This window comes from Adiantum capillus-veneris, chromosome 2 (assembly GCF_014529385.1).
Source record: "Adiantum capillus-veneris isolate H3 chromosome 2, ASM1452938v2, whole genome shotgun sequence".
Lineage (NCBI taxonomy): Eukaryota > Viridiplantae > Streptophyta > Polypodiopsida > Polypodiales > Pteridaceae > Adiantum > Adiantum capillus-veneris.
In genome coordinates this window covers 160,897,611-160,921,779 of record NC_140932.1, presented here as the reverse complement: position 1 = coordinate 160,921,779, position 24,169 = coordinate 160,897,611, and the positions used below count along the sequence as shown (strand labels likewise).

Below are 24,169 nucleotides of genomic sequence, written 5' to 3'. Positions count from 1 at the left end.
GTTTGAAATGCAAAAGTGAAGCGTAGGTGGTAAGTATACTCTGATCCATTTCAAAGAAAGCCTTTCAATAACTTTTTGGTTTGAAATGCAAAAATGAAGGGTAGGTGGTAAGTACTAATAACTATGATGGTAGAAAATGAAAAGGAATAGTTTTAGTTTTGAGTTCTTGAGTTATGTCAATAAGTCAAACAAATGGCAAAGTACTTCATCTATATCTATATTATTTATAGTCAAAAAGCTTAGTACTTTATCTATGACAAGGCCATGGAGTTTCACCCCAGCCCAGTGTTATGTTGGGAAAAGTCAATTTCACAAACATACAAAATTTTCTTTAGGGTAGATTCAAAGAGGAAGTTTTCTAAAATCATCGGTATTTTTTACAATGCACCTTTATTTTCTTAAATTATTCAAGCGAATGTTTTTCTTTTCCCTTTCCCTTCAACAAATTGTTTTGAGTTTTCAGCTCGCTCAAGGCGAATCTAAGACACACTTTTCTCGAACACCGACTGCAACTTTTAAATTTGAAGGGTGACTACTTCTACTTTTGTAAAGGGTTACTCTACTTTGCATCTTGAAGGCCATAAAGAATGCAAAGCACTACATGCATGTGCATGCTCAAATGGGATCAAGGGTCGAGGTGACGGATCATGATATGCATGCATTGTAGACCATGCGATCGACACACGAATTTACAAATCAGCCTGCACTTACAATGTAATGCATTGGAGTACCATGATCTTTAGTAAAAGCATGCAGACGTGGTGGTTAGAGTCCATGCCTTGAACATGGCAAGTCATGGGTTTGACGTGCGAGGTGCGAGACAATCTCAACTTCCTCGAATTAACTTGCTGGCCCAAATTTACCTTTTCGCACTAAATTTACTCAACAATTTGAATTTGATGATTTGAATGACCCCCACCATCCATCCCATTTGATTGTGCCCGGAGGATAAATAACTCCCTTTTCCTTTCTATACAAATGCACTCGTAGCCTTGAAATTTATACATGAGCTTCAAAAAATGTAGAAATTTCAAAGATTTCAGGCATTGTATAACATTGAAGTAAAATCTCGCACTTGGCACCTCCATGTATAATTGTCCTTCTACCCCGGAGAATGTGCACATTGCACATTGTAGCTTTGTGCAAAGGGACATAGTCGAATGGTCTCGGAGTTGATTTGGTGCATGCACGTGTGTGTGTGTGTGTGTGTGTGTGTGTGTGTGTGTGTGTGTGTGTGTGTGTGAGAGAGAGAGAGAGAGAGAGAGAGAGGTCTTGAATAGGACCTACCAAAAAATAAATTTTTAATTAAGAAAATCTTATATAAAAAATTTGCACGATAAAAATCTTTTGAGTTTTAAGTTGAAATTTAAAGAATTGAGGATATTTACACTAAAACTTACAAAATTTTGCTTGAAATCTAGCCAGAAATTTACAATTTTAGTGGTGAAAATACACTAAACCTTGGCTTATTGCAAACATTGGGAATCTCAAATAGTCCCAAAATGGAAGAGTATAATAGACATAGAAAAGTTGAATTTCCAGTATATCGATGATCACTCTCTCACCACCTCGAGGACATGCTATGCCAAGAAACGATGGGTACACCTATTAAAAATCTGTTACAACCTCCCATGGGATACTGGTGTGTGTGTGTGTGTGTGTGTGTGTGTGTGAGAGAGAGAGAGAGAGAGAGAGAGAGAGAGAGAGATGATCCCTGGAGGCATCCATGTGTCATTTAAAGTGAGACTCTACTTTTCCTATTGAAGACCACAAAGAAAATCAAGCCCTCAAATTTGACGGGTGACTCTACTTTGATATTTCATCTTAAAGAGCTTAAAGAAATCTGAGCGCTTAATGCTTCTATGCATCATGCAATGGAGAGAGAGAGAGAGAGAGAGAGAGAGAGAGAGAGAGAGAGGTTTTAATGTCAAAGGAACACATCAAGAGACCTCAAATCTCTTGAACTTCAAACATGGTACTTAAGAGGGAATTGTGTGTGTGTGTGTGTGTGTGTGCATATATGTGTGTGTTAGCGAGAGAGAGAGAGAGAGAGAGAGAGAGAGAGAATTTTCATCGTTATGGAGTGATTATAGATACTACAATCTGTTACGGGACCCTGAAGAGCGGCCCGTAAATGGAACTTAGGGGCCGCGCACGTTCGCCAATCCTTCACCTGAACACAAGTTAGCCGACTTCACAACAAGTTGAGCAAGTATTTCAAAGGGACGCGCGAGACAAGATTGTAGAAACAAGCCCGTGACGGGCGCTTTGTATTGATTCAGAAAGTTGATTACAAAAGGGACGGAGGCCTCTCCAGCGCCTCTGAAGACTGGGTTAACCTAACTCCAACCTAGAATGGGTAAATGGTTTTATGGACGTGAGGACTGCCACCCCGGCTCCGGTTGAACAACCGGCCCCCTCTTGGCTACCCCGGCAGGATGCGCACGGTTCACCAAGAGTGGAGTACTACTCCCATATAAGTCCTTTAATTCGGGGCGCTCAGGCAAACCACCCAAGCCCCATGGCCTTGAGGTAGAAATCCCTCTCAAGGAGTCACCGTCGGTCCCTTCCAGGAGCCGCGGTTCCAAAATCTGATCAAAATACCGAAACGGCCCCGCAGTTGTGTCCCGGGCCGTTTTGGACCACGGGACCCCCGGGGACCCGGCCACGGCCCAAGCGGGGCTCTTACTTGCATAGAGTCTTTCGGGGGCTCCCGGAGTCATGTTTTGTCCACAGGAGCGACGGGTCCACGAATCGTCATATTGGCCCGCGGGGAGCATGGCCGCGGAGAGGGGCAATTCACCAAACGGGCCTCGGTCCCCCTCAAGTGCCGTCCACGGTGAGAAGTTAGGTTAGCGGGAGTTAGGTTAGAAATGGGAACGTGGACCGCCGGGCCGCATGAGGGACAGCCCATGTGGGGGCGCTAGTGGCAAGGAGGGACCGCCGGCGCGCGTGGAAAAAGTTCCCTCTCACGAGGATCCCAACATTCTCCCCCCCCTCAAGGAACTTGACGTCCTCGTCAAGATTGTAAAGCATCTGACCACATAGTGCATACATCGCATAATTGTCGCATAACGCATCTTTATTCTGCTGAAAAATTGAGCATAACTGTGCTGACAAACTACTGCATCCTATACTACTGCTGTACATGGTTGTGGTCACTATGCCCTAGGCATGTGTTTGAGGTCCGGAATCCTGTAGTACCGAAGCAACAACTGCTTATCCATTGCAACGACTCTATCTTCTGGCACCCAAGTGCAATCTGACATTGGCCGCCCTCTCCACTTGACATAGAACTCTAGGGTGTTGCGCCTGAAACGGTGTTTGATGATAATTTCTGGCTCAAAGGGGTTTACTCCTTTGTCTAGTAGAGGTACATGACGGCCGTATTTCCCATCAACCTGAAATCGTTTGAGTAGGCTGATGTGAAAAACATTGTGTATCTTGACGTTGGAAGGTAGCTCCAGCTTGTAGGAGACGTTGTTGAAATCTTGCAGTACCCGGTATGGACCATAGAAGCAGTGGTTGAATTTGGGTGTTAAGTTTTCGGGAAGGTTGATGTTCTGGGCACTCACCAGCACCAAGTCACCCTTCTGAAAGAACTCTGTTCGTGCTTTTTTGTTATGTCTGGCTACATACTTATCTTTGTACTTCATCAAGTGCTTTCTGGCTACATCCAAACGTTTCTGCCAAGCCGTTAAAAACTGCTCAGCATCCTGATCTTCTGCATGCATAGTGCCCGAAGCAAGTGCCATGGGCGTAATCACCTCTTTTCCTGTAGCTAGTTCAAATGGGGTGTATCCTGTCCCCGAGTGCACACTGCTATTGTACTGAAACTCAAGGACTTCCAGAAAATCTACCCAATCCTTTTGATCTACTTGGACATAGCAACGGATGTAATCTTCGATGCCTTGATTGATTCGCTCGGTCTGCCCATCTGTTTGGGGGTGATATGCTGAAGAAAACCTGAGCTGTGTGCCTAGGAGCTTGAATAACTCCCGCCACATGTCGCTTAAGAATCGCCCATCGCGATCCGAAACAATGGCCAGTGGAAGTCCGTGATTCTTGAAGACATGCTTGAAGAAAAGCCGCGCCGTCTGGTAGGCTGTAAGGGGCGGCTTTGCGGGAATGAAGTGCGCCTGCTTTGAAAAGTAGTCCACGATCACGAAGATGGTAGTGAATCCGTGGCTTTCGGGTAAGTCGACAATGAAGTCCATGCTTATCACATCCCAGGGGCGAGATGGTGTAGGCATAGACATCAAAAGCCCTGCCGGCTTTATTCGCTGTGCCTTGACTAGCTGGCATGTCGGGCAAGTTCTTACATATTCCACCACATCTTCCTGCATCTTTGGCCAGAAAAAGTGACGGCTTAACCTGTCAAAGGATCTCTTTTGCCCACCGTGTCCTGCAACTTTGCTGTCGTGGGTTTCCCAGAGCAGTTTTGCCTTGAGTGTAGGATCATCTGGTACATACACGCGGTTATGAGCATACCATAGCCCATCCCGCAAGTCGAACAGCCCCACGGAAGTCTTTCCTTGTCGCCAACTCTGCATCATCTGTAATACTGCGGGGTCTGTCTTACTGGCCTCGCGAATCTGATCCAGGACTTCATCACTGCTTATTACGCTAACTGCATTAACCTCGGGCATGCGACTGAGAGCGTCTGGCATTGCATTCTGCTTGCCCGGCTTGTGGATGATTTCTATGTCATATTCTGCTAGCTGATCTTGCCACCGACTCTGTTTGTGAGAGAGCTTAGGTTGGGTCTGGAAATACTTCAGGGAAACATTATCTGTGTATACTTTAGTGTGCTTGTCCAATACGTAGTGACGCCATTGGTCAAGACAGTATACCACTGCATACATCTCCTGCTCGTGTGTAGCCCATCTCTTCTGTGGGTCTGTAAACTTCTTCGAAATGTAGGCTACTGGTCTTTCAGCTTGCATTAGTACCCCTCCCAGTGCGATGCGTGAGTCATCGGTGTGAATTTCGAATGGCTTGTCGAATTCTGGGAGCTTAAGTACCGGTAGGGAACACATTACTTGTTTGATGTGCTCAAAAGCTCGTTGGGGTGTCTGTTATGGGGGCCATGATCTTCGAAAAATATTTGATGGACTTTCGGCAATACTGAGTGAAACCCACGAACTCGCGTACCTGTGTAACTGTTCGGGGGGCAGGCCAGTTCACCACGGCCTCAATCTTTTTAGGATCCACACGAATTCCATCTGCAGTGACCAGGAAGCCCAAGAATTCCACTTCCTGTACTGCGAAGACGCACTTTTCCAATTTTGCGTACCACTTGCATTCTCTGAGTCTGCGGAGCACCTGGCGCACATGCTCTACGTGCTCTTCAAAATTTTTGCTGTAGATTAGCAGGTCATCCAGGTACACAATGAGGAATTCATCCAGCATGTCGCCGAAATCTGTATCCATTCCAGCTGAGAAGGTAGCTACTCCATTGGTGAGGCCAAAGGGAAGCACTAGCCATTCGTGAGCTCCATACCGTGACCTGAAAGCTGTCTTGTGCACATCTTCATCTACGATCCGAATCTGGTGGTATCCTGATCGCAGATCGACCTTAGTGGAATATTTTGCCCCTGCCAACCTGTCTGTTAGGTCATCCATGTGCGGCAGAGGGTACCTGTTCCGGATGGTTATTTTATTCAGGGCTCTGTAGTTGACGCAGAGCCTGGATGAGCCGTCCTTCTTTGTGACAAAAAGCACCGGGGCCCCGTAAGGGGACTTGCTGGGCCTGATAAAACCTGCTTCAAGTAGTTCTCCTAGTTGCTTCTTCAGTTCCTGTAGTTGTGTGGCATCCATTCGATAGGGTGGACGGGCTGGCGGTGAATGGCCAGGCACTAGATCGATCTTGTGGTCCACTGCACGCTTAGGTGGGAGCCCAGCTGGAAGCTGCGGCGGTACTACGTCCTTAAATTCTTCAATCACCTTGATGATGCAACTATCCCCGATAGTGCACTCTTCGTCTGACTCTGCTAGTGTTACTTTCATCACACAACAGTGAACCTGGGCCCCTTGTTTGAGAGCCTTCTCTGCTTGCTTTGGTGAGATCCACATTGAGTCTGGGACTAGGTCATCCCAGCTAACTCGAGTCTTCCCTTTTTCCGTTTTCGTCGGCGTTGGTGTCTTAGTTTGAGCTGCGTTCACCTGCCCTCGGGCTTGAGGTGGCACGTAAGGTTGTGGCTTAGGCGGAGCTTTTTCTTGAGTAGTCTTGCGGGCAGGAGGCGTGTCCATAGGTCGGATGATCGGGACAATCACCTCCTTACCATTCATGTCCAGCATCAGTTGATTCATGCCCTTGGCATACAACCCCATCACGTAGGAGTCATACCAGGCCAGGCCAAACATCATGTCGTAGGAATCCATGGGTACGACGATGAAGTCCACTTTGGCTCGCCATTCACCTACTTGGACCGCCACGTCGTAAGCCATCGCGGTGTTCGAGTCTTCGCCTTGTACGAAGCCTACTGAGATGCTTCGTCCTCCTCTGGGTTTGCAGGTCTTTACTCCCAAGCGTTTGGCACATGATGGTGAGATGAAGTTGTGACTCGCTCCCGAGTCGAGCATCGCCAATTGTGACTGCCCGTTGATCACCGTCTTGACATACATATTTGGGATCGGTTTGATACGAGCTGCCAGGCAGTGTAGAGAAGCTTTGATGGCTCCTACACGGACCGTCCCTTCGGTAGACTCTTTGTTTCCACTTTCAGACTCTTGCTCCGTGATCTCAGTGATCTGCACTTGTGAAGATCCTGTCCTGTCAGCGTTGGTCTCATTGGCCCAAGCGGAGTGAGCTCGAGACTGAGAGCTAGCTTTGTGACAATCATTATCCCAGTGAGGACCCCCACAGTTACGGCATGGGCGGGAAGGATTCGCCCTCCAAGGCAGCGTCCGTTGAGGGGCCCCTCCAGACTGGTTCACCGAGAAGTTCCTACTACTCGACGAGCCGCTGTAGCTGCTTGGCGCATTATTGCAAAAATTCCCGTACAGTCGGGGCTGGTTTGACAAACTGCCTGCGGGCTCACTCCTTTGAGGCCCAGCTGAAGACTGATTTTTGTTCGAGTTGGAAGGGGTATTCCCACTTCCCCCAGACTTTGCGTTGGTGGCCCCCTTTCGGCGCAAGTCGGAGTCCACTAGCCTTTCTGCCATGGCCAGCGCTGCCATGTAGTCGACCGGATTCTGCTTTTCAATCTCCCTACGGGCCCAGTCTTTGAGCCCATAGAGGAAACCATGGAGTCTCACTCTCTCCCAAGTCATCTGTTCCACTTTCAGCATGGACTGCCTGTATTTGGACACATACTCCTGCAGCTTGCTTTCGCCTTGGATGATGGCCCTCCATTCGTCTAAGTGTCTGAAGTCTTCATTCTTCGGAACGAAGTAGTCCCGCATCTCAGCCTTGAGGCGGGTCCACGACATGTAGGGGTTTTTCCTCTCTTCTAGGAGGAACCAACTGTAAGCGTCCTCTGCTAAGAAATGAGACACCACGGATGTCCATAAGTGTTCTTCCATTTTGCTTGTGCGGCAGAAACTCTCTGTGTCGCGGATCCATTTCTCCAGTATCATTGAGTCCCGTTGGACCGAGTAGGGAGTGGGTTTGATAGGCTTGAAACTCCCCATCCCATCACTCCCACTCGCGGGAGCTCCTGACGTGCTTGCCGGCCCTTTTCCTTTGTCTACTGTGGCATTCTGAGCATTCAGCAGACTTACCTGTACGAGCTGTTGAACCAGCGCGGCTTGAGACTCTAGTATAGCCTCCCACCTTTCCATTCTGTCATTGCGGGGAGGGTCGTTCCTCTCCCCATGAAATGAGTCTCCATCTGCGTGACTCATTTTGTTGGGTGACGAAGGCGCGGACTCAAACTCTGGCCCGGATTCGCTGATAGGGTCTAGGCGTTGTAGTCTCCCTTGAGAACGTATCCACCTGGAATACTCCCAAGAGTCAATTACACCGTCCGCTGCGATTTCTTCTAATCTTGCGGCGGGTAGGGGGGTGCTGCTGGAGTCACTTTCGGCGGGTCTTTGCCCCCCTCTGTTAGGCATAGACCAGCTTTGAGTTTCTAGCTTTGATACCAAGTGTTACGGGACCCTGAAGAGCGGCCCGTAAATGGAACTTAGGGGCCGCGCGCGTTCGCCGATCCTTCACCTGAACACAAGTTAGCCGACTTCACAACACGTTGAGCAAGTATTTCAAAGGGACGCGCGAGACAAGATTGTAGAAACAAGCCCGTGATGGGCGCTTTGTATTGATTCAGAAAGTTGATTACAAAAGGGACGGAGGCCTCTCCAGCGCCTCTGAAGACTGGGTTAACCTAACTCCAACCTAGAATGGGTAAATGGTTTTATGGACGTGAGGACTGCCACCCCGGCTCCGGTTGAACAACCGGCCCCCTCTTGGCTACCCCGGCAGGATGCGCACGGTTCACCAAGAGTGGAGTACTACTCCCATATAAGTCCTTTAATTCGGGGCGCTCAGGCAAACCACCCAAGCCCCATGGCCTTGAGGTAGAAATCCCTCTCAAGGAGTCACCGTTGGTCCCTTCCAGGAGCCGCGGTTCCAAAATCTGATCAAAATGCCGAAACGGCCCCGCGGTTGCGTCCCGGGCCGTTTTGGACCACGGGACCCCCGGGGACCCGGCCACGGCCCAAGCGGGGCTCTTACTTGCATAGAGTCTTTCGGGGGCTCCCGGAGTCATGTTTTGTCCACAGGAGCGACGGGTCCACGAATCGTCATATCGGCCCGCGGGGAGCATGGCCGCGGAGAGGGGCAATTCACCAAACGGGCCTCGGTCCCCCTCAAGTGCCGTCCACGGTGAGAAGTTAGGTTAGCGGGAGTTAGGTTAGAAATGGGAACGTGGACCGCCGGGCCGCATGAGGGACAGCCCATGTGGGGGCGCTAGTGGCAAGGAGGGACCGCCGGCGCGCGTGGAAAAAGTTCCCTCTCACGAGGATCCCAACACAATCCACTCTTCTCACTTGTGCGTTCACACACACACACACACACAATTACATCTCCCTATGAGCCTACAATTGCCCATATGAAGATAAAGATTGATGGAGGGAGATAGAAAGGGTAACCAACAACTTGAATGCCTCTGTGTGTGTGTGTGTGTGTGTGTGTGTGTGTGAGAGAGAGAGAGAGAGAGAGAGAGAGAGAGAATTTTTTTATGTCAGAGAAACACATGAAGAGATCTCAAAGCTCTATTTGACAAGTCTTGAACTTAAGACCGTGTATTTAAGAGAGAATTGTGATAACCAATCTGCCACACCCAAAGGTTACTATAGTTTCCTTTTCTTATTCACTGAGAGAGATCCCAAAGATCTACCCGACAACTATTAAACTCAAAACTTTGTGTATGTGTGTGTGTGTGTGTGTGTGTGTGTGTGTGTGTGTGTGTGTGTGTGAGAGAGAGAGAGAGAGAGAGAGAGAGAGGTGGGGGGTGGGGGGGGGCAAAGAGGGAGAGAGAAGAAGAGAATTCATATTTTCATAAGAGCAATCCAAACATATATCAAAGGTCTACTCGACAAATCTTGATCTCAATATCTAATAAGAAAGAGAGGGGGAATTGAAATTATTTTGAAGTGATTACAAGGACTAAAGTACACCCTCCTCACTTGTGGGCACGCGTGCACACACCCCTATGAATATGTGTATGTGTGTGACCCAACGGCCATGCTTTCTTAACCGCAGCAACGCACGGGTCACACACTAGTTGAAAATCAAAGAGTTTTTACTTTACACAAAGTAATTGTATCCGATTAAGTACACATAACAAAAAGACTTTTGAAAATGTAAAGTCAAATGGCTTTCTACTTTACATAAAGTAAATGGTTCAGCTTAAGTGCACATAACAAAAAAAATGACAACTGTTGTGGATATTTTATTGTTTAATGAAAATCTAATTTTTAAAGATAAATCTGGCTATGTTTTTTTAAAGAGCTTTTTTAGACCAGTATTGATATCTTTTAGAAATTTGTGCAAGTGTATTTTCAAATAAATTTTTTTGGCCAAACTCACAATAGTGAGTGAATGTATTTAAATCTCAAAGAAATTACAAAACGGCCTCAAGCTCAAGCCGATTCTTGAGGTGCTGAAGATTACACATGTGTCCTCTCCCCAAGGCTACCAAGAACACAATAGGTGTACTATAATAACAAAGGGGGATGTTTTCAGGCGAGCACTTTTTGGCGAGTGCTTTTCAAGAATCAGGTGAGCAGATTCCTAAAAAGATTCTCTCTTCCTCCTTGTGGACTATCTCTATCTCTCTTTGAGAGAGAGAGAGAGAGAGAGAGAGAGAGAGAGAGAGAGAGAGAGAGAGAGAGTTGAGACATAGTCAAAGATATGGAAGCTAAACAAATTGTTTCAAAAACAATATAGACAAGGGTACTTAAAACAAGAACTCCCATTAATAATAAAAAAGTTACATTTTATTAAACTTGCATTACATAAGCAAGAAGTGTTCAACTTCTGGAAGGCCCGGTTTTAGGAGTTGATGTGCTCCCTTCGATTGGCATATTAAGATTCACCACGTTGCTTAGCTGTTGCCTCATTTCCTCCTCATCCTCCTCTGAGATGAGCCCAATCTTCTTCCAGCAAGAGAAAACAAATTGTCCCGTCTCGTTCAAATTGATTAAGCTGCGCATATTGAGTTCCTTGCGGCATTGATAGAGGCGATACACGTTGATGGTTGCCTTTAGAGCCTGACAAAACCAGTCAGCTCCATGCAATGCCTCTCCGTTTGGAATGGCTTCCATGGCATCCCACGCAGACTTTATTTTACTCTCAAGATCGTCGGACATCATGAAAGAAAGAGACGTGTGCTAGGAAGCTAGTGGGCGCTTTCACAAAAATAACTCAAGCTATGGCAATTTATAGCCACTGTGGTAATATTATATTATTTTTTACACGATTTGACACATAAACAACCAGTACTCAAATATGAAAAATAGTTGCAAATGAATGTATCCAAATGTGGCCATCCTAAGATAAAATTAGAAAGTAGTACAGTTGTCTAGGTAAAGCATACTAAGAAAAAGTGAGCATTGACAAATGCTATGCATCCATTCCTGGATAAGTCCGGCTTCGACTGAGTGCCCTGAAGATATCAACATCTGCCAGGATTGGTTGATGGATAAACATGTTCTCATTTTGGCTTAGCCCTAGCACACGTAGATAAATAAAATACAAATGTTTACATGCAAGATATGCTTTTTGCTTTGACACATGTTCCATGAAGTCTGGACATGTGCACGATGGCTGGTTGCTAATACAAACTTTGTACATCCCGACATGACCATCTTCACTTTTCGTCTCTACTTTGAAGACCTCACTAACACGATCTGTTGCACATATCTCTTCTACGACCTTCGCTCTCAGGGCTAGTGCTAGACTGATCTTGCGAGCAGCATCCTCCAATCACATGTTGTAATACAGAAAGCAATTGCCTTACAAAAGTGGCATGTAAGGCTCTTATCTCCAATCTTACAATATTCCCCAGGTCCAGTTGCCTTTTGTATGTACCCGTTGAAATGACTTGTATTGGGAATATGATAATTAACCAAGAGGACACATTATTCATTCATGCACTTGAGAGATCCTATGCAATGACTAAGACGCACTACACCTGGAAAAACAATATTGGATGTAGTAGGCTTCGACCACAAATGAGGATCATACTTATGCTCCATCGCATCCATATGGTGCAACTTTCCCATGGTAGGTGGAAATTCTAGAACGAGATCTCCATTGTAAGACCTTGGAATCTCTGTAACTTGTTCCACTTCTTTTATTTGGATTAACACCTTTGTCAATGTGTCCTTCTTCTCGGCCTGTAAGAGTTTTTGTCTTGTACTCCTTTTGAACCTGTTTGAGGGTAAAACTCGAGGGGGGCTACATAGATCTATTAACTCCTTTTGACCGAATTGCATCTTTGACGGACTATCCACAATGGCAATGGGAATCATGCTAGGTGAGCCGGCATACTGTGTTTGGTGGGATGCGTTGACTTTGTATTTACGTGAAAGCTGCTCAACCAATACATAGATGAATTCACCCAAATTGTTGAGAGTCCTCTCAAGAGGCAAATTCATTTCAATATCACCTACTTCTATAACAGGATCTAAAGTTGTAAATTGCATTGGAGAAATTAATTCTAAAAGAAATGATTCATATATTATAAATTTACCATTGTAAAAAGGATAAGAAAACTCTTTACCTAGGAAAAATAAAGAGCAAGCCATAATAATATGCTAAGCAAATAATTAAGCACAAGATCACATTGTATAAACTAAAACAAATTGTTTATATACTCACGTCTAATAAGTAGACGTTATAAATTTAAAATTAATATTATTTTATTAATTTAAAAACTTAATATAAAAAATATCAAATATTTTTTTAAAAAAAATTGTTACAAAATATTGTTTGTGACTGTGTGATCACGTGAATTTATTTATTTTAATTTATTTTTTTAATGTTTGTGTAAAACAGATGTGTGAATAATCGGATGTACTAAGGATAGAGGAACGCTATCTAGAGGGGGGGGGGGGGGGGGACAAGGGGCACGGAGGCGAGCGGCAGGCCGGGCCGGAGCGTTTTTCCTGGGCGGGAGCGGGGCACTAACGCAAGGGGGGCGGAGGGGGGGGAGGGGAGGGAAGGGGCAATGGGCGGGCGGACGGATTTTGCGTGCAAGGCCGCCAGTTGGGGCAGAGGCGGAGGTTGGGTGGGGGCGGAGAAGCGCTATCTATCGGGGGGGGACAAGGGACAAGGGGGCGTAGAAGCGGAGGCGGGGGCGGGCGCAGGAGAGGCAAGGTGGGGTAGGAGCGGAGCGGAGACGGAGGCGGGCGGGCGAGCGGGAAGGGCAAGGGGCAAGGGGGCGTAGGAGTTGAGCGAAGGCGGGGGCAGGCGGAGCAAGGAGGCGAGCAGGCGGGGCACTAACGCAACGGGGGCGGACGGGGGGGAGGGGCAGGGCGGGACGTTGGTAGTGGACGGCCAAGCGTCCATGGCCAGCGCGTTGGCCATGGGTGGGCACACACTCCACACGGGAGCGTGTGTCCGCCCATGGACAACGCGCTGGCCATGGGCGTCTGTGTGTACTCTGCCTCTGGCCACGCGTTGGCCAAAGGCAGATACACGTTCAGACGTGTGTCTGCCTCTGGCCAATGCGTGGCCAGAGCCAGAGTACACACGCTGTCGAGAAATTAGCGGTCTTGCCAAGAAAGCACCGGGCTTATGGCTGTGAGAGTTTGTCAGAGAACTCCAAAAAACTATATGAAGGAGTTAAACCATAGATTCCATGAAGACTAGGGTTTAGAAGGAAGTGCAATCAAAGAATTCCCACTCTTTCTCTCTTGCACTCACACACGGCAAAAAAAGAACACAAAAGAGAAAATCAAAACAATACAAAGATGAAAACATCAAGGCTATGGTCATATCGTATCATGGGTAATATGAAAGGGTTAATAGATGAGTTAATGGCATTCAATCTTGGCTGACCGAATAGGCTACGAATTGTTCTTTGGAATTGTAGTTTTGTGCTTACCATAATATATATATTTTGTATAGTGATTGGGATTAATTGTGTGTACAAATTCTCTTGGTTCATAGAAAGATAACTACGCTTACATCAAAAGAAAATTTATAGTCTATGAGAGGTAGTATGATGGGATCCGATGATAGAAGTATTTCATTGAGCCTTTTTGGGCCAAAGAGAAACACTATACGTTGTTGAAAGTGTATTTTATGGCTAATCCACACGTTAATTCTAATAGATCGTACAGAGTGAAAGCGATAGAAATTATCATCAGTGGATTATTCATCTATGATAACTCTAGTATGTGAAAAATATTGATATGAGAGAAGAGAAGGGAAGAGAAGAGAAGAGAGTTTCCCTCCCAAGCCCTATTCTTGCCCGTAGGCAATAAGGATACTGCGGGAAGAGATGAACCTGTAGCAAGGAGAACCTAAAATTTGTAGAGAGGATGAATTACTAAGAGTGAGAGAGATAGGTTTTGTTAAGGACATGAGATTAGATATATATATGTGTTGGATTAGAGATAAAAAAGAAAACAACAAGAAATCAAGAAAACATCAATGTAGAACACATCTTACTTGACAAACCCTTCGGCACCATTATTGATGGAGAGAGAAGAAGAGGGGAGAATTCAACGTTGATTGATACGCCAAGTCAAAGACCTTCTTTGATTAGAGTTGATCTTCCAAGGATAGCGTGCAAGAATGGCTAGTCTTCCTCTAGAAGAACGTGTAGGCTTAGGCTTATGTTAATGGCTAAGTACAATTTGGCATTACTACTCACTCCGTCATGAATTCCTCTCATCAATGACTTGAATGCTTGAGTGGTTTTCAAGGAAGAAGAGGTCCCATTTTATAGGTGAAGGGAACCCCCAAGGGTTTACACAAGAAGAGAGGAGCCAGTGTGAACAGAAACTGGAAAAGTTGTAAATGAGTTATCCCTGTATGATGTGGGCAGACTGGGGTCCAGTATTTTGATCATATCTTCTCAACCGTGGCTCCAAATAAAAAAGTAAAAATATGGGCAAAAACTTCAGCTCATTGCCTACGACTTCCTTTTTATATGCATTTTCCAATTCAGATTGGAATTTTGTGTTAAAAAATCATCAAAATAGAGTACAATTTTGGCAGCAAAAGTCTTCTTGTGGTCCCCTTAGCCTAGACTTTTATTTGATTCCAATGGACAGCTCATGCTATATGAAAGCATGACATTGCTCCTTAACAAAGTTTTGTAATCATGCTTGCAATAATGCATTAAAATAAGTGTATCTTTGAAATCATGCCACCTAGTGTCCCACTAGGATTTGATTCCCTCCTAGTAGCTATTTAAAAAGAAATATAAGAAAAATATGAAAAATACATAGAATATATATAGATTGGAAATTACCCTAGATATAGGATCTAGATAGGGTGTGAGATAATAATGAGATGGTAGAAAGAAAGAATCAATGATTTTGGCCCCAAGTTAAAGAGGCGGAGCTATTGACGCTTTTTCCACAGTACTTTTTCATCGTAAAGTAAGAATACGTTACCCTTGAAATAAATAATAGGATGAGATAGAAAGCTTATTGTTATACTTACATATGCATATGTACATTATAAGAAATATAATTATGTATCTAAAAAGTTACAAGATAGCTCTTGTAGCATGTGTTCCCACTATGTACGTGTCACAGCACAACATCCACCCCCTCTAAACCTGCACATCCTCCGGTATGTGCCACATTTTCTCTTTGTTGTAAGATCAGTCCTCTTGTACATCTTTCTTTCTTTCTTCTTCACTGGATGATTCCAAAGATTCATCTTCACATGTCTTTTGCTCTTTCTCCTCGTCAACATTTTTTGGATCATTGTCACCTCTTCTCTTAAACATTTTGATCCTTTTTCCTGCAATGGGAATCTTTACTTCTGTACCATCTAGTTCAGACAAGCTGTAAGTAGCATTTTCATGTACATGCTTTACAACATACGGTCCAAACCATCTTTTTGAGAACTTACGCATGACTGTGTGCTGGTTATCAAGGCTACTATCATACACTAAAATCCAATCACCTTTGACAATTGCTTTTCTCCTGAGTCGATGTCGCTTATCAAAGTAGTCCTTGTTTTTCAACCTTGCATTTTTGAGTCATTCTTTTGCAGCTTCAATGTCTCCAGGTCTTCTCTCTAGCTGCCTTACACGCAGTGCAAGGAGATCTTCGCTGCTAAGCCCCTCTTGCCAAGGTAGTACATTCCATGTGGGAATTGTATCTTCAATCGGCATCACTGGCTTTTGACCATACATTAGCTCCGCAGGCATGTAGCCAGTTACTGAGCTATGTGTTGTACGATCAACCCATAAAGCATATGGTAACATTTTTGGCCACTCACCAACTCTTCCTTCGCAAGCCTTAGCCAAAGCTTTGATGATAGGAGGATGCCCTCTTTCTCTCTTTCCATTGCCTTCAGGGTTGTAAGTTGTGGTAAGATAAAGCTTGATTCTTAATCTGGTAAAGAACTCCCTTGCTTCCTCAGCATCCAGCTCACCTCTATCTGTAGTGATCTTTCCCACACAACCATAACGGCAAATCACCTCATCAAGAAGGATTTTGCACATAGCTTCTGTGGTTTTAGCTCTTAATGCTCTTCCTTCAACCTGATTAGTTAGGTCCTCTCGTGCAAGAACCAAGTATCTCATCTGCCAGAGTCCTAAAGGCATTGTGACTAGATCCACAACCCATTTATAGTTCATGGCTAGTGGATATGTAGGGTGCAATCCACCAGGATGTCTAACATTTGAATACATTTGACAAGTTACACATGACTCTACAAACTGAGATACATCTTTATACATACCCTTCCACTAGTATTTTTCTTTCAACTTGGAGAAGATTGTCCATACACCCCTATGTCCAGCCCATAGACTCTCATGAAACTCTTGCATGAGCTTTACTTGAGTCTCTTTTTTACATATAACCCGTTGTGGTGTAGCACTCTTTTGTTTAGGATGCTTCCACAAGTAACCATCCCTTAAAAAGTACCCATATGCTTTCCTGCGTATCCTCTTGAATTCTTGTTCAGACCAATCATCTTGTTTTGTTAGAGTACTCAAGTAGCGTCCAATAGAAAGCCAATCACCTTCATAAAGATCTTTCAAGAACAATTCAAGTGAATTAGTCATGCAAACATTGTTACCTTTGACATGAGAGATAGAATAGAACTTTGTGCCTACATCATCTCCCTCATCAATCATTTGTGACTCATCTTTATACCTTTCCCTTGATAGCATATGTGCCACTGTATTATCTTTACTTGCAATGTGCTTAAACTCGGGATTTAAGGACTTAATGTAGGCAATCCACCGCAACATAGCAATGTCTGGCATTGAGCAGCTTGTAATCATCCCAAGAAGTGGTAGACAATCTGTTTCTACAACCACACATGCACCAATTAGGTACTCTTTCCCACTTTTCAAGGTTGTAACCATACCCCATAACTCTCTCTTTATCTGTGGATAGTTTCTTTGGCGAGCACTTAGTACCTTTGCTCCAAATCTTACCACATACCACATCATCTCCCTCATCAATCATTTGTGACTCATCTTCATACCTTGCCCTTGATAGCATATCTGCCACTGTATTATCTTTACCTGCAATGTGCTTAAACTCGGGATTTAAGGACTTAATGTAGGCAATCCACTGCAACATAGCAATGTCTGGCGTTGAGCAGCTTGTAATCATCCCAAGAAGTGGTAGACAATCTGTTTCTACAACCACACATGCACCAATTAGGTACTCTTTCCCACTTTTCAAGGCTGTAACCATACCCCATAACTCTCTCTTTATCTGTGCATAGTTTCTTTGGCGAGCACTTAGTACCTTTCCTCCAAATCTTACCACATACCACATCATCTCCCTCATCAATCATTTGTGACTCATCTTCATACCTTGCCTTTGATAGCATATCTGCCACTATATTATCTTTACCTGCAATGTGCTTAAACTCGCGATTTAAGGACTTAATGTAGGCAATCTACCGCAACATAGCAATGTCTGGTGTTGAGCAGCTTGTAATCATCCCAAGAAGTGGTAGACAATCTGTTTCTACAACCACACATGCACCAATTAGGTACTCTTTCCCACTTTTCAAGGCTGTAACCATACCCCATAACTCTCTCTTTATCTGTGGATAGTTTCTTTGGCGAGCACTTAGTACCTTTGCTCCAAATCTTACCACATACCACATCATCTCCCTCATCAATCATTTGAGACTCATCTTCATACCTTTCCCTTGATAGCATATGTGCCACTGTATTATCTTTACCTGCAATGTGCTTAAACTCGGGATTTAAGGACTTAATGTAGGCAATCCACCGCAACATAGCAATGTCTGGCGTTGAGCAGCTTGTAATCATCCCAAGAAGTGGTAGACAATCTGTTTCCACAACCACACATGCACCAATTAGGTACTCTTTCCCACTTTTCAAGGCTGTAACCATACCCCATAACTCTCTCTTTATCTGTGGATAGTTTCTTTGGCGAGCACTTAGTACCTTTGCTCCAAATCTTACCACATACCTGTGTCTTCTTTGTCATCTTGGCCTATTGCCCATCCAATCCCTGTAGAACTGGTGTCTACTGCCACAATTACTGGCCTTTGACACTCATAGTCTACATTTCTCAAAGTCGTTGCTGACTGGACCAACTCCTTTAGCTTTTTCATGGATTTTACATGTGCTTCTGTCCATTTAAACTTTTGATTCTTTCTAAGCAGCTGATAAAGAGGATCAGTTACATGTGCATAATGTGGAATCTAAATAACATAGAAGACACATGCTCCCAGAAACCTTCTAACCTCAGTGATGCTAGTGCACGTTTCTTTCATTCTTTGGTTGGCATCTACCTTTGTTGGACAAGGTTTCCTACCATATGGCCTGCACATGTGCCCCACAATAAGCACTTCATTGACACCAAACATAGACTTTTTCCCTGACAATGTAAGATTCACTTCTTCCAACCTAGACAAAATTTTATCACAATCATTTATGTGATTTACCACAAACCTGCGACATCCCTTGAGATCCAAAGCTTCATCTTTGTCACTTTCTTCACATCCTTTGATAGGCAAATCATCAATGAAAGGCATTGTGATTTGAGGAATAAAGTCACGTAAGACCTTATTCATCCCATTCATAATATATGTGCAATCGAGTTGGTTGCTCCCTGTGGCAAGGTACACATCCTTACCAAACCCAAAGATGTCCTCATGGTTGTCAAGTCTCTGCTTTCGATTGCAAGCTGAAATTGATCATACCCTGAGTAGAGATCTCCCATTGAGTAGATTGCCCTCTCTGCAAATGCCTCTGCAAACTCATCACAATTGGACCTGTACCTACATTTCTAATTGTCACCTTGTTTACTGGTTGCATATCTTGGATGAAGCGTAGAGTTCCATTCTTCTTTGGAACTGTGAACCACCTGTTTGAGTATGGAGCACAAGAAGGCTCCAAGATTCCCATTTTTATTTTCTCATTCAGTAGATCTACTAACTTTGGCAAATGAGCCTTTGGAACCAGAATAGGCCGCAGATTCCAAGGCACATGAGGTATTGTGAAAATTACCATAGGAGCTACAATAGAAGGATCAACACATCCTATCTCATGTGGCTCAAATGCAAAAGCCTTACCATGCTTTGAAAGCATTTCTTTGAAGCACTTTGTCTCCTCCTGTGTTAGAAACTCCTCGCAACCAATTTGCAACTCTTGAAAAGACTCCTTTGTGAAGGTATGCCCAATCTTTTTAGGATTCCTCAAACTTGGTTGTAAAGAAGCCTGCTCAATCTTTTCCCTGTTGTTGGGTGGTAAGGGTGAAGCTACTGGTTTCACCTTCTTTGCTATACTCTTGTATTTAGTTTCAACATGGACTTCTGGGCCAACTGTTTGGCTTTCTTTAAAGGCTTCTATTACTTGATACATTTCCATAGAGCAAACTTCCACAACTTCATTTTCAAGATGCAAACTAGACCCCATTATAGCATCAACCTCACCCATAGTATCTACAAAAGAAACTTGTTCACACAAACCCAAAACATTTTCAGTAGGCTCTAGCAACCCACTCTTTATCATGCCTATTTGTACATTATGCACATATTACCTCTCACATCTCTTCAAATCTTCAAGTTTTGTAAAACATACTGATTCATTCCTTGTTACCAAGGAGCTCGTTGAGAAAGTTTCACCTATTTTTGGATCAGGTGAGACCCTTTTTCTTTCTGTACTACTGCTATCCCGCTTTACAATGGTACTTGGCAAAAACCCATCATTTCTCTATGATCATGAAACTCTTTGCTCACCTTTGGTAGAGGATGTTCTCTGAGGTTGTCACAATTTCTTTCATGGTTTACACAAACTATGAGAAATTGGACAGCTCGTTTACCATCTTTGCTACGTATCCTAGCATATGTTGAACCATCATCCATTATCTTTGTTTCCATTCGAACTTCCACAATGTAGGGTTGTCCAAGGATGAGATGATATGAAGATGTATCCTGTACAAAGAATTTTTTGTCAATCTTTACATCACCTATTGTCACTTTCACTCCTGGACATGCTACATACAATTCACTGGATGAATTGTTTGCCACTTTCACCATCCAACCATGATCTGTGTCCATCAGCCATTTGCACTTGTTGTAGAGACTCTTTGACATTATGTTTATTTCTGAACCATGGTCAATTAAGGCAACAAATGGATCTTCAAGGTCACCTACCTTGACCAAAGTTTCTGTAGTAGCCCTTGCCGAGTGACTTCGTCAATAGTAGCTCCTAGGAATATCTTCAACTTCTTCATCATCATTTGAGAAATGCAGTTGCTTCACTCTCCCACTAGATTGGTAGCATCCTACCACAACTCCATCATCCTCCTTATTTTGCAGCTGCATCCCTTGTGTCTTCGAGGTTTCCCCTTCAACCTGTGGATGAGAAACTTCAGCAAGGGTTTTCCTCTTCCTCTTGATGATGTCAATCATCTCCTCATGGAATTCACGCTTTGCAATGCCAAGAAGTTCTCCCAGAGTAAACTCAATCTTGCTATTCAAGATCCTTTCCTCCAAGACTTTATTTAAATCTGTAGCAACTTCAATATCAGATTGTAGTTTATAAGTTGGGACTTTTGTCTTACCTTTTGTTGGCTCTTTCTTCTTTCCTATTGTAGACTCCTCCATGAGTACTTCAGGTGGAGATGCTTCTTGTGTTGAGGGTGTTTGAGAAGGCATTGAGTCGCTTCTTCCCCCACTTCTAGAAGCTCTTTTTGATGATCCTTCATCAGCATTCTCACGTCTGTGCTTCTCTTCTACAATTGCCTCATTCTGTTGGCATTTTGTAATGTAAGCATGCGCTGACAATGAGTCCACTGGATCATTCCATCCTACGTATGCAATCACCTGCTTCATGTAGAATCTCTTTTGTAAGCTTTCACTTTTTAGCTAATTGCATGACATTTGGCCAAATTTGACCATGATGGTCACTCACCTCTTCATCACAAAAATGCTCAATTTTTACTCCATAAGTAGCTGCCTCAACTGAAGAGGTGGCATGCTTAGTTACCATATCTTCAACTAAGGTTTGCATTCCCCCCTTCCCAAAGTTAGTTCTCAAGGGTAGACCTGTCTCTTAAGTGTATTTTACCATCCTTAAAAAAGACATCTTTTGACAAAGCATCACTAAAATCATCACAATCCCTTCTTACATGGTCTATACTATCACACCAAATACATCTATTAACAAACCCATCTTTGGGCTGTTGTCTTTGCCTAGAAAGTGGCCCTGACGGTTGGCCTTTTTCTTCAAGCTTTGCAAGCTTCACCTTCAAGTCACGCATTCCCTTCACAAGCTCATCTAGCATGGACTCATCAAACTTCGGAGCGATAAAAGTAGGCTTTACCATTTTGTCAGGAGTTGAGATGGAAGGACTTGTAGTGTTTACTACCATCTTGTTCCTTCTTCTTCGTCGTTTGGCAAGCAATGAGACAGCACCTTCAATCTCATTCCAGTCGGTCTTTAGTCCTTGCTCAACATCTTTATCTTCAAGAAGAAGCTCAAAATTTTCTTTAAACTCTTTACCTGCGGCTTGTAAGAAAAGATCTGTCTTCTCTGCATCTAGTGTGGCCCTTTCTGTCCTGCATGGTAGGCCAATAGAAATATGTTTCAATCCCTTTTATGGTAGACTAAATCCCTCTATGCCCCGCATAAGGAAGAGCATGAAATTCATACATTACTTTCTCACATAGTGAGTTGGTAACGCATAGTCTATTGCCATCGAGAAGATAACCATCTTGTAAAGTAAATGGTTCCACTTTCTTCCCTAGTGCAAGGGCTAAAATCACAAGCAATAGTGTACTCATCTATCATAGAAGATAGATCATTGTTGTGAGTTTCTATGGAAATCGCATTCACTCTCGACCGTCTTGAGAGTGCATCAGCTACTTGATTATGCTTGCCAACAATGTGAGCAATATGAAAATGAAATTGCAAAAGGAAATTTTTCCACCTGACTTGTTTGTCAAAGAGCTTGGTCTGCGTCATGAAGTACTTAAGGATTTGGTGATCCATCCGCAGAGTGAAAGGAGTCCCCAATAAATAGTGCTTCCATGATCCTAAGGCATGTAGAACTGCGAGGAGTTCCTTTTCATATATGCCTAGAGCTTGCTCAACAGGGTCGAGCCTTCGACTTTCGTAGGCTATGGCGTGCCCTTCTTGGAGCAAAATGACTCCAAGGCAATCACCACAAGCTTCACATTGGACCTCAAATGGCTTTGAAAGATCCGACAGTGTAAGCATAGGTTGAGAGGTAAGCTTTTTTAACGCATTGTTCTCCTTGGCAGACAATGTATACCTGAAATTTTTCTTTGTTAGGTGATGTAATGGTCCTGCTATTAGTGAGAACTTTTCTATGAAGCATCTATAGTATGCACACATACCTATAAAGCTTCTTAGTTCATGGAGATTCCTTGCATTTGGCCATCCTTTTATTAGTAATCTAGCTTTGATGGATCCATTTAGATGCCATATTGAGAGATAATGTGACCTAAATATTGAATCTCTTGTAAGAAAAACTCACTTTTCTTTCGATTAACATAAAGTTTATTCTCTCTTATGACTTGAAATATTACCTGGAGGTGTTGCTTGTGTTTGTCTAGTGAATTAGAGTAGATGATAATATCATCAAAGAACACTCCAGTAAAGGTTCGTAAGGCCTGAATAGCTTCTCCATCAAGCGGTTGAATGTCGTTGGTGCATTGGTCAAGCCAACAGGCATGACAATGTATTTGTAAAGACCAAACATAGTGCAAAATGTGGTCTTTACAATGTCTTGATCAACTATCCATACTTGATGGTAGCCACTTTTTAGGTCAATCCTACTGAAGTAGGTCGACCCTTGCAGCTTATCAAATAGGTCTTCTACCCGTGGAACAGGAAACCTATTTTTGATAGTGATCCTATTTAGTGCTCTATAGTCGACACACATACGATATGTGCAGTTGTTCTTTTGCCCTAATAACATGGGTGAGCAAAATGGAGATGAGCTAGGCCTAACCATGCCCTTCTCAACTAACTCATGCACTTGCCGCACAATCTCCTCTTGTCAAGCTTGAGAAACTCTATAAGGAGGTTTATGAGGCGGTGAAATTCCTAGAAGAAGTTCAATTGCATGGTCATCATTGCCTCATTTAGGAGGTACTTCACAAGGGATGTTGTCAATAAAGACATCTTGAAAATCCTTGAGAAAATTGGATAACTCTAACGCTTGTGATTGTTTATATTTTCTTTTGCTAAAGCATTAGGTTCATTTTGAGAATCTTTAACAAAAATAATTTACACGGAAATAGAGCTCTTTATTGAATTATTGAAAGCTTGTGTATGTACAATGGGTATGGTGTTACCCAACTCCTTAGCATCTATGTACATATCTTTTTCCCTGAACCTAAAGTAGATTCTCTTTTCAGGGAGTTTAACATTGGTAACCATGCGATCAAACAATGGTGCCCTAGGATTACATCCTTGTGCTTGAGAGGAGAGATAAAGAAGTCCTCTTTGTCCACATAGCTTTGGACAAGGAGCCTCAATTTCCCGATTAAGGGAGTGCCTGAAGCTTCTTGCCCCTTGAAAGCACCATCGGCAGGTAGGACATCTCCCATCTCATGGGCTTGGATGCCTAGATTGGTGGCCAACTGTGTGAATATGAAATTATGAGTAGAACCAAGGTCAAAGAGAATAAAAGCATCATGTTCTCTTAACCTTCCCCAAGCATGGCATAGAGGAGATCCTTTGTGGTGAGTTTGCTCTTCTTGGATTTCAACCAAGGTAGCTCTAGGAGGCTCATGGCGGGTGTTCTTTTGGGGGCAAGTGCGGTACGCATGCCCTTGCTCGCCGCATTTGAAACAACGGTTATCCTTGCGATAACGCTCAAGCTCTTCAGGAGAGAGTTTGTTTTTGCCTTTGTAAACTCCCTTCTCCTTTTCTTTGTTGTTATTGGAATTGCCCTCAGGAGACTTTTGGACATTGTCCTTCCCCTTAGGCTCATTGGAACCCTTGTTTTCCGTGGGCTTAAGATTTCTCTTAGCCTCTGTTTGGAAATTGATTCGTGA

The 24,169-nt window shown here is 43.8% G+C and overlaps 1 protein-coding gene and 2 pseudogenes across 1 annotated transcript; all 3 read right to left on the bottom strand.

Moving 5' to 3' along the window:
* Positions 1-2,369: 2,369 nt before the first annotated feature.
* Positions 2,370-2,914, bottom strand: LOC147463969 (uncharacterized; annotated as a pseudogene).
* A 3,028-nt stretch (positions 2,915-5,942) lies between these two features.
* LOC147463968 (uncharacterized) lies at positions 5,943-8,058 on the bottom strand. Its single transcript, XM_086529843.1, has 2 exons — positions 6,106-8,058; positions 5,943-5,990 (listed from the first exon to the last, which is right to left on the bottom strand). The coding sequence occupies exons 1-2, from the start codon at positions 8,056-8,058 to the stop codon at positions 5,943-5,945; spliced, it is 2,001 nt and encodes a 666-aa protein (XP_086385969.1).
* Positions 8,059-8,357: 299 nt separating this feature from the next.
* Positions 8,358-8,902, bottom strand: LOC147463967 (uncharacterized; annotated as a pseudogene).
* Positions 8,903-24,169: the final 15,267 nt, after the last annotated feature.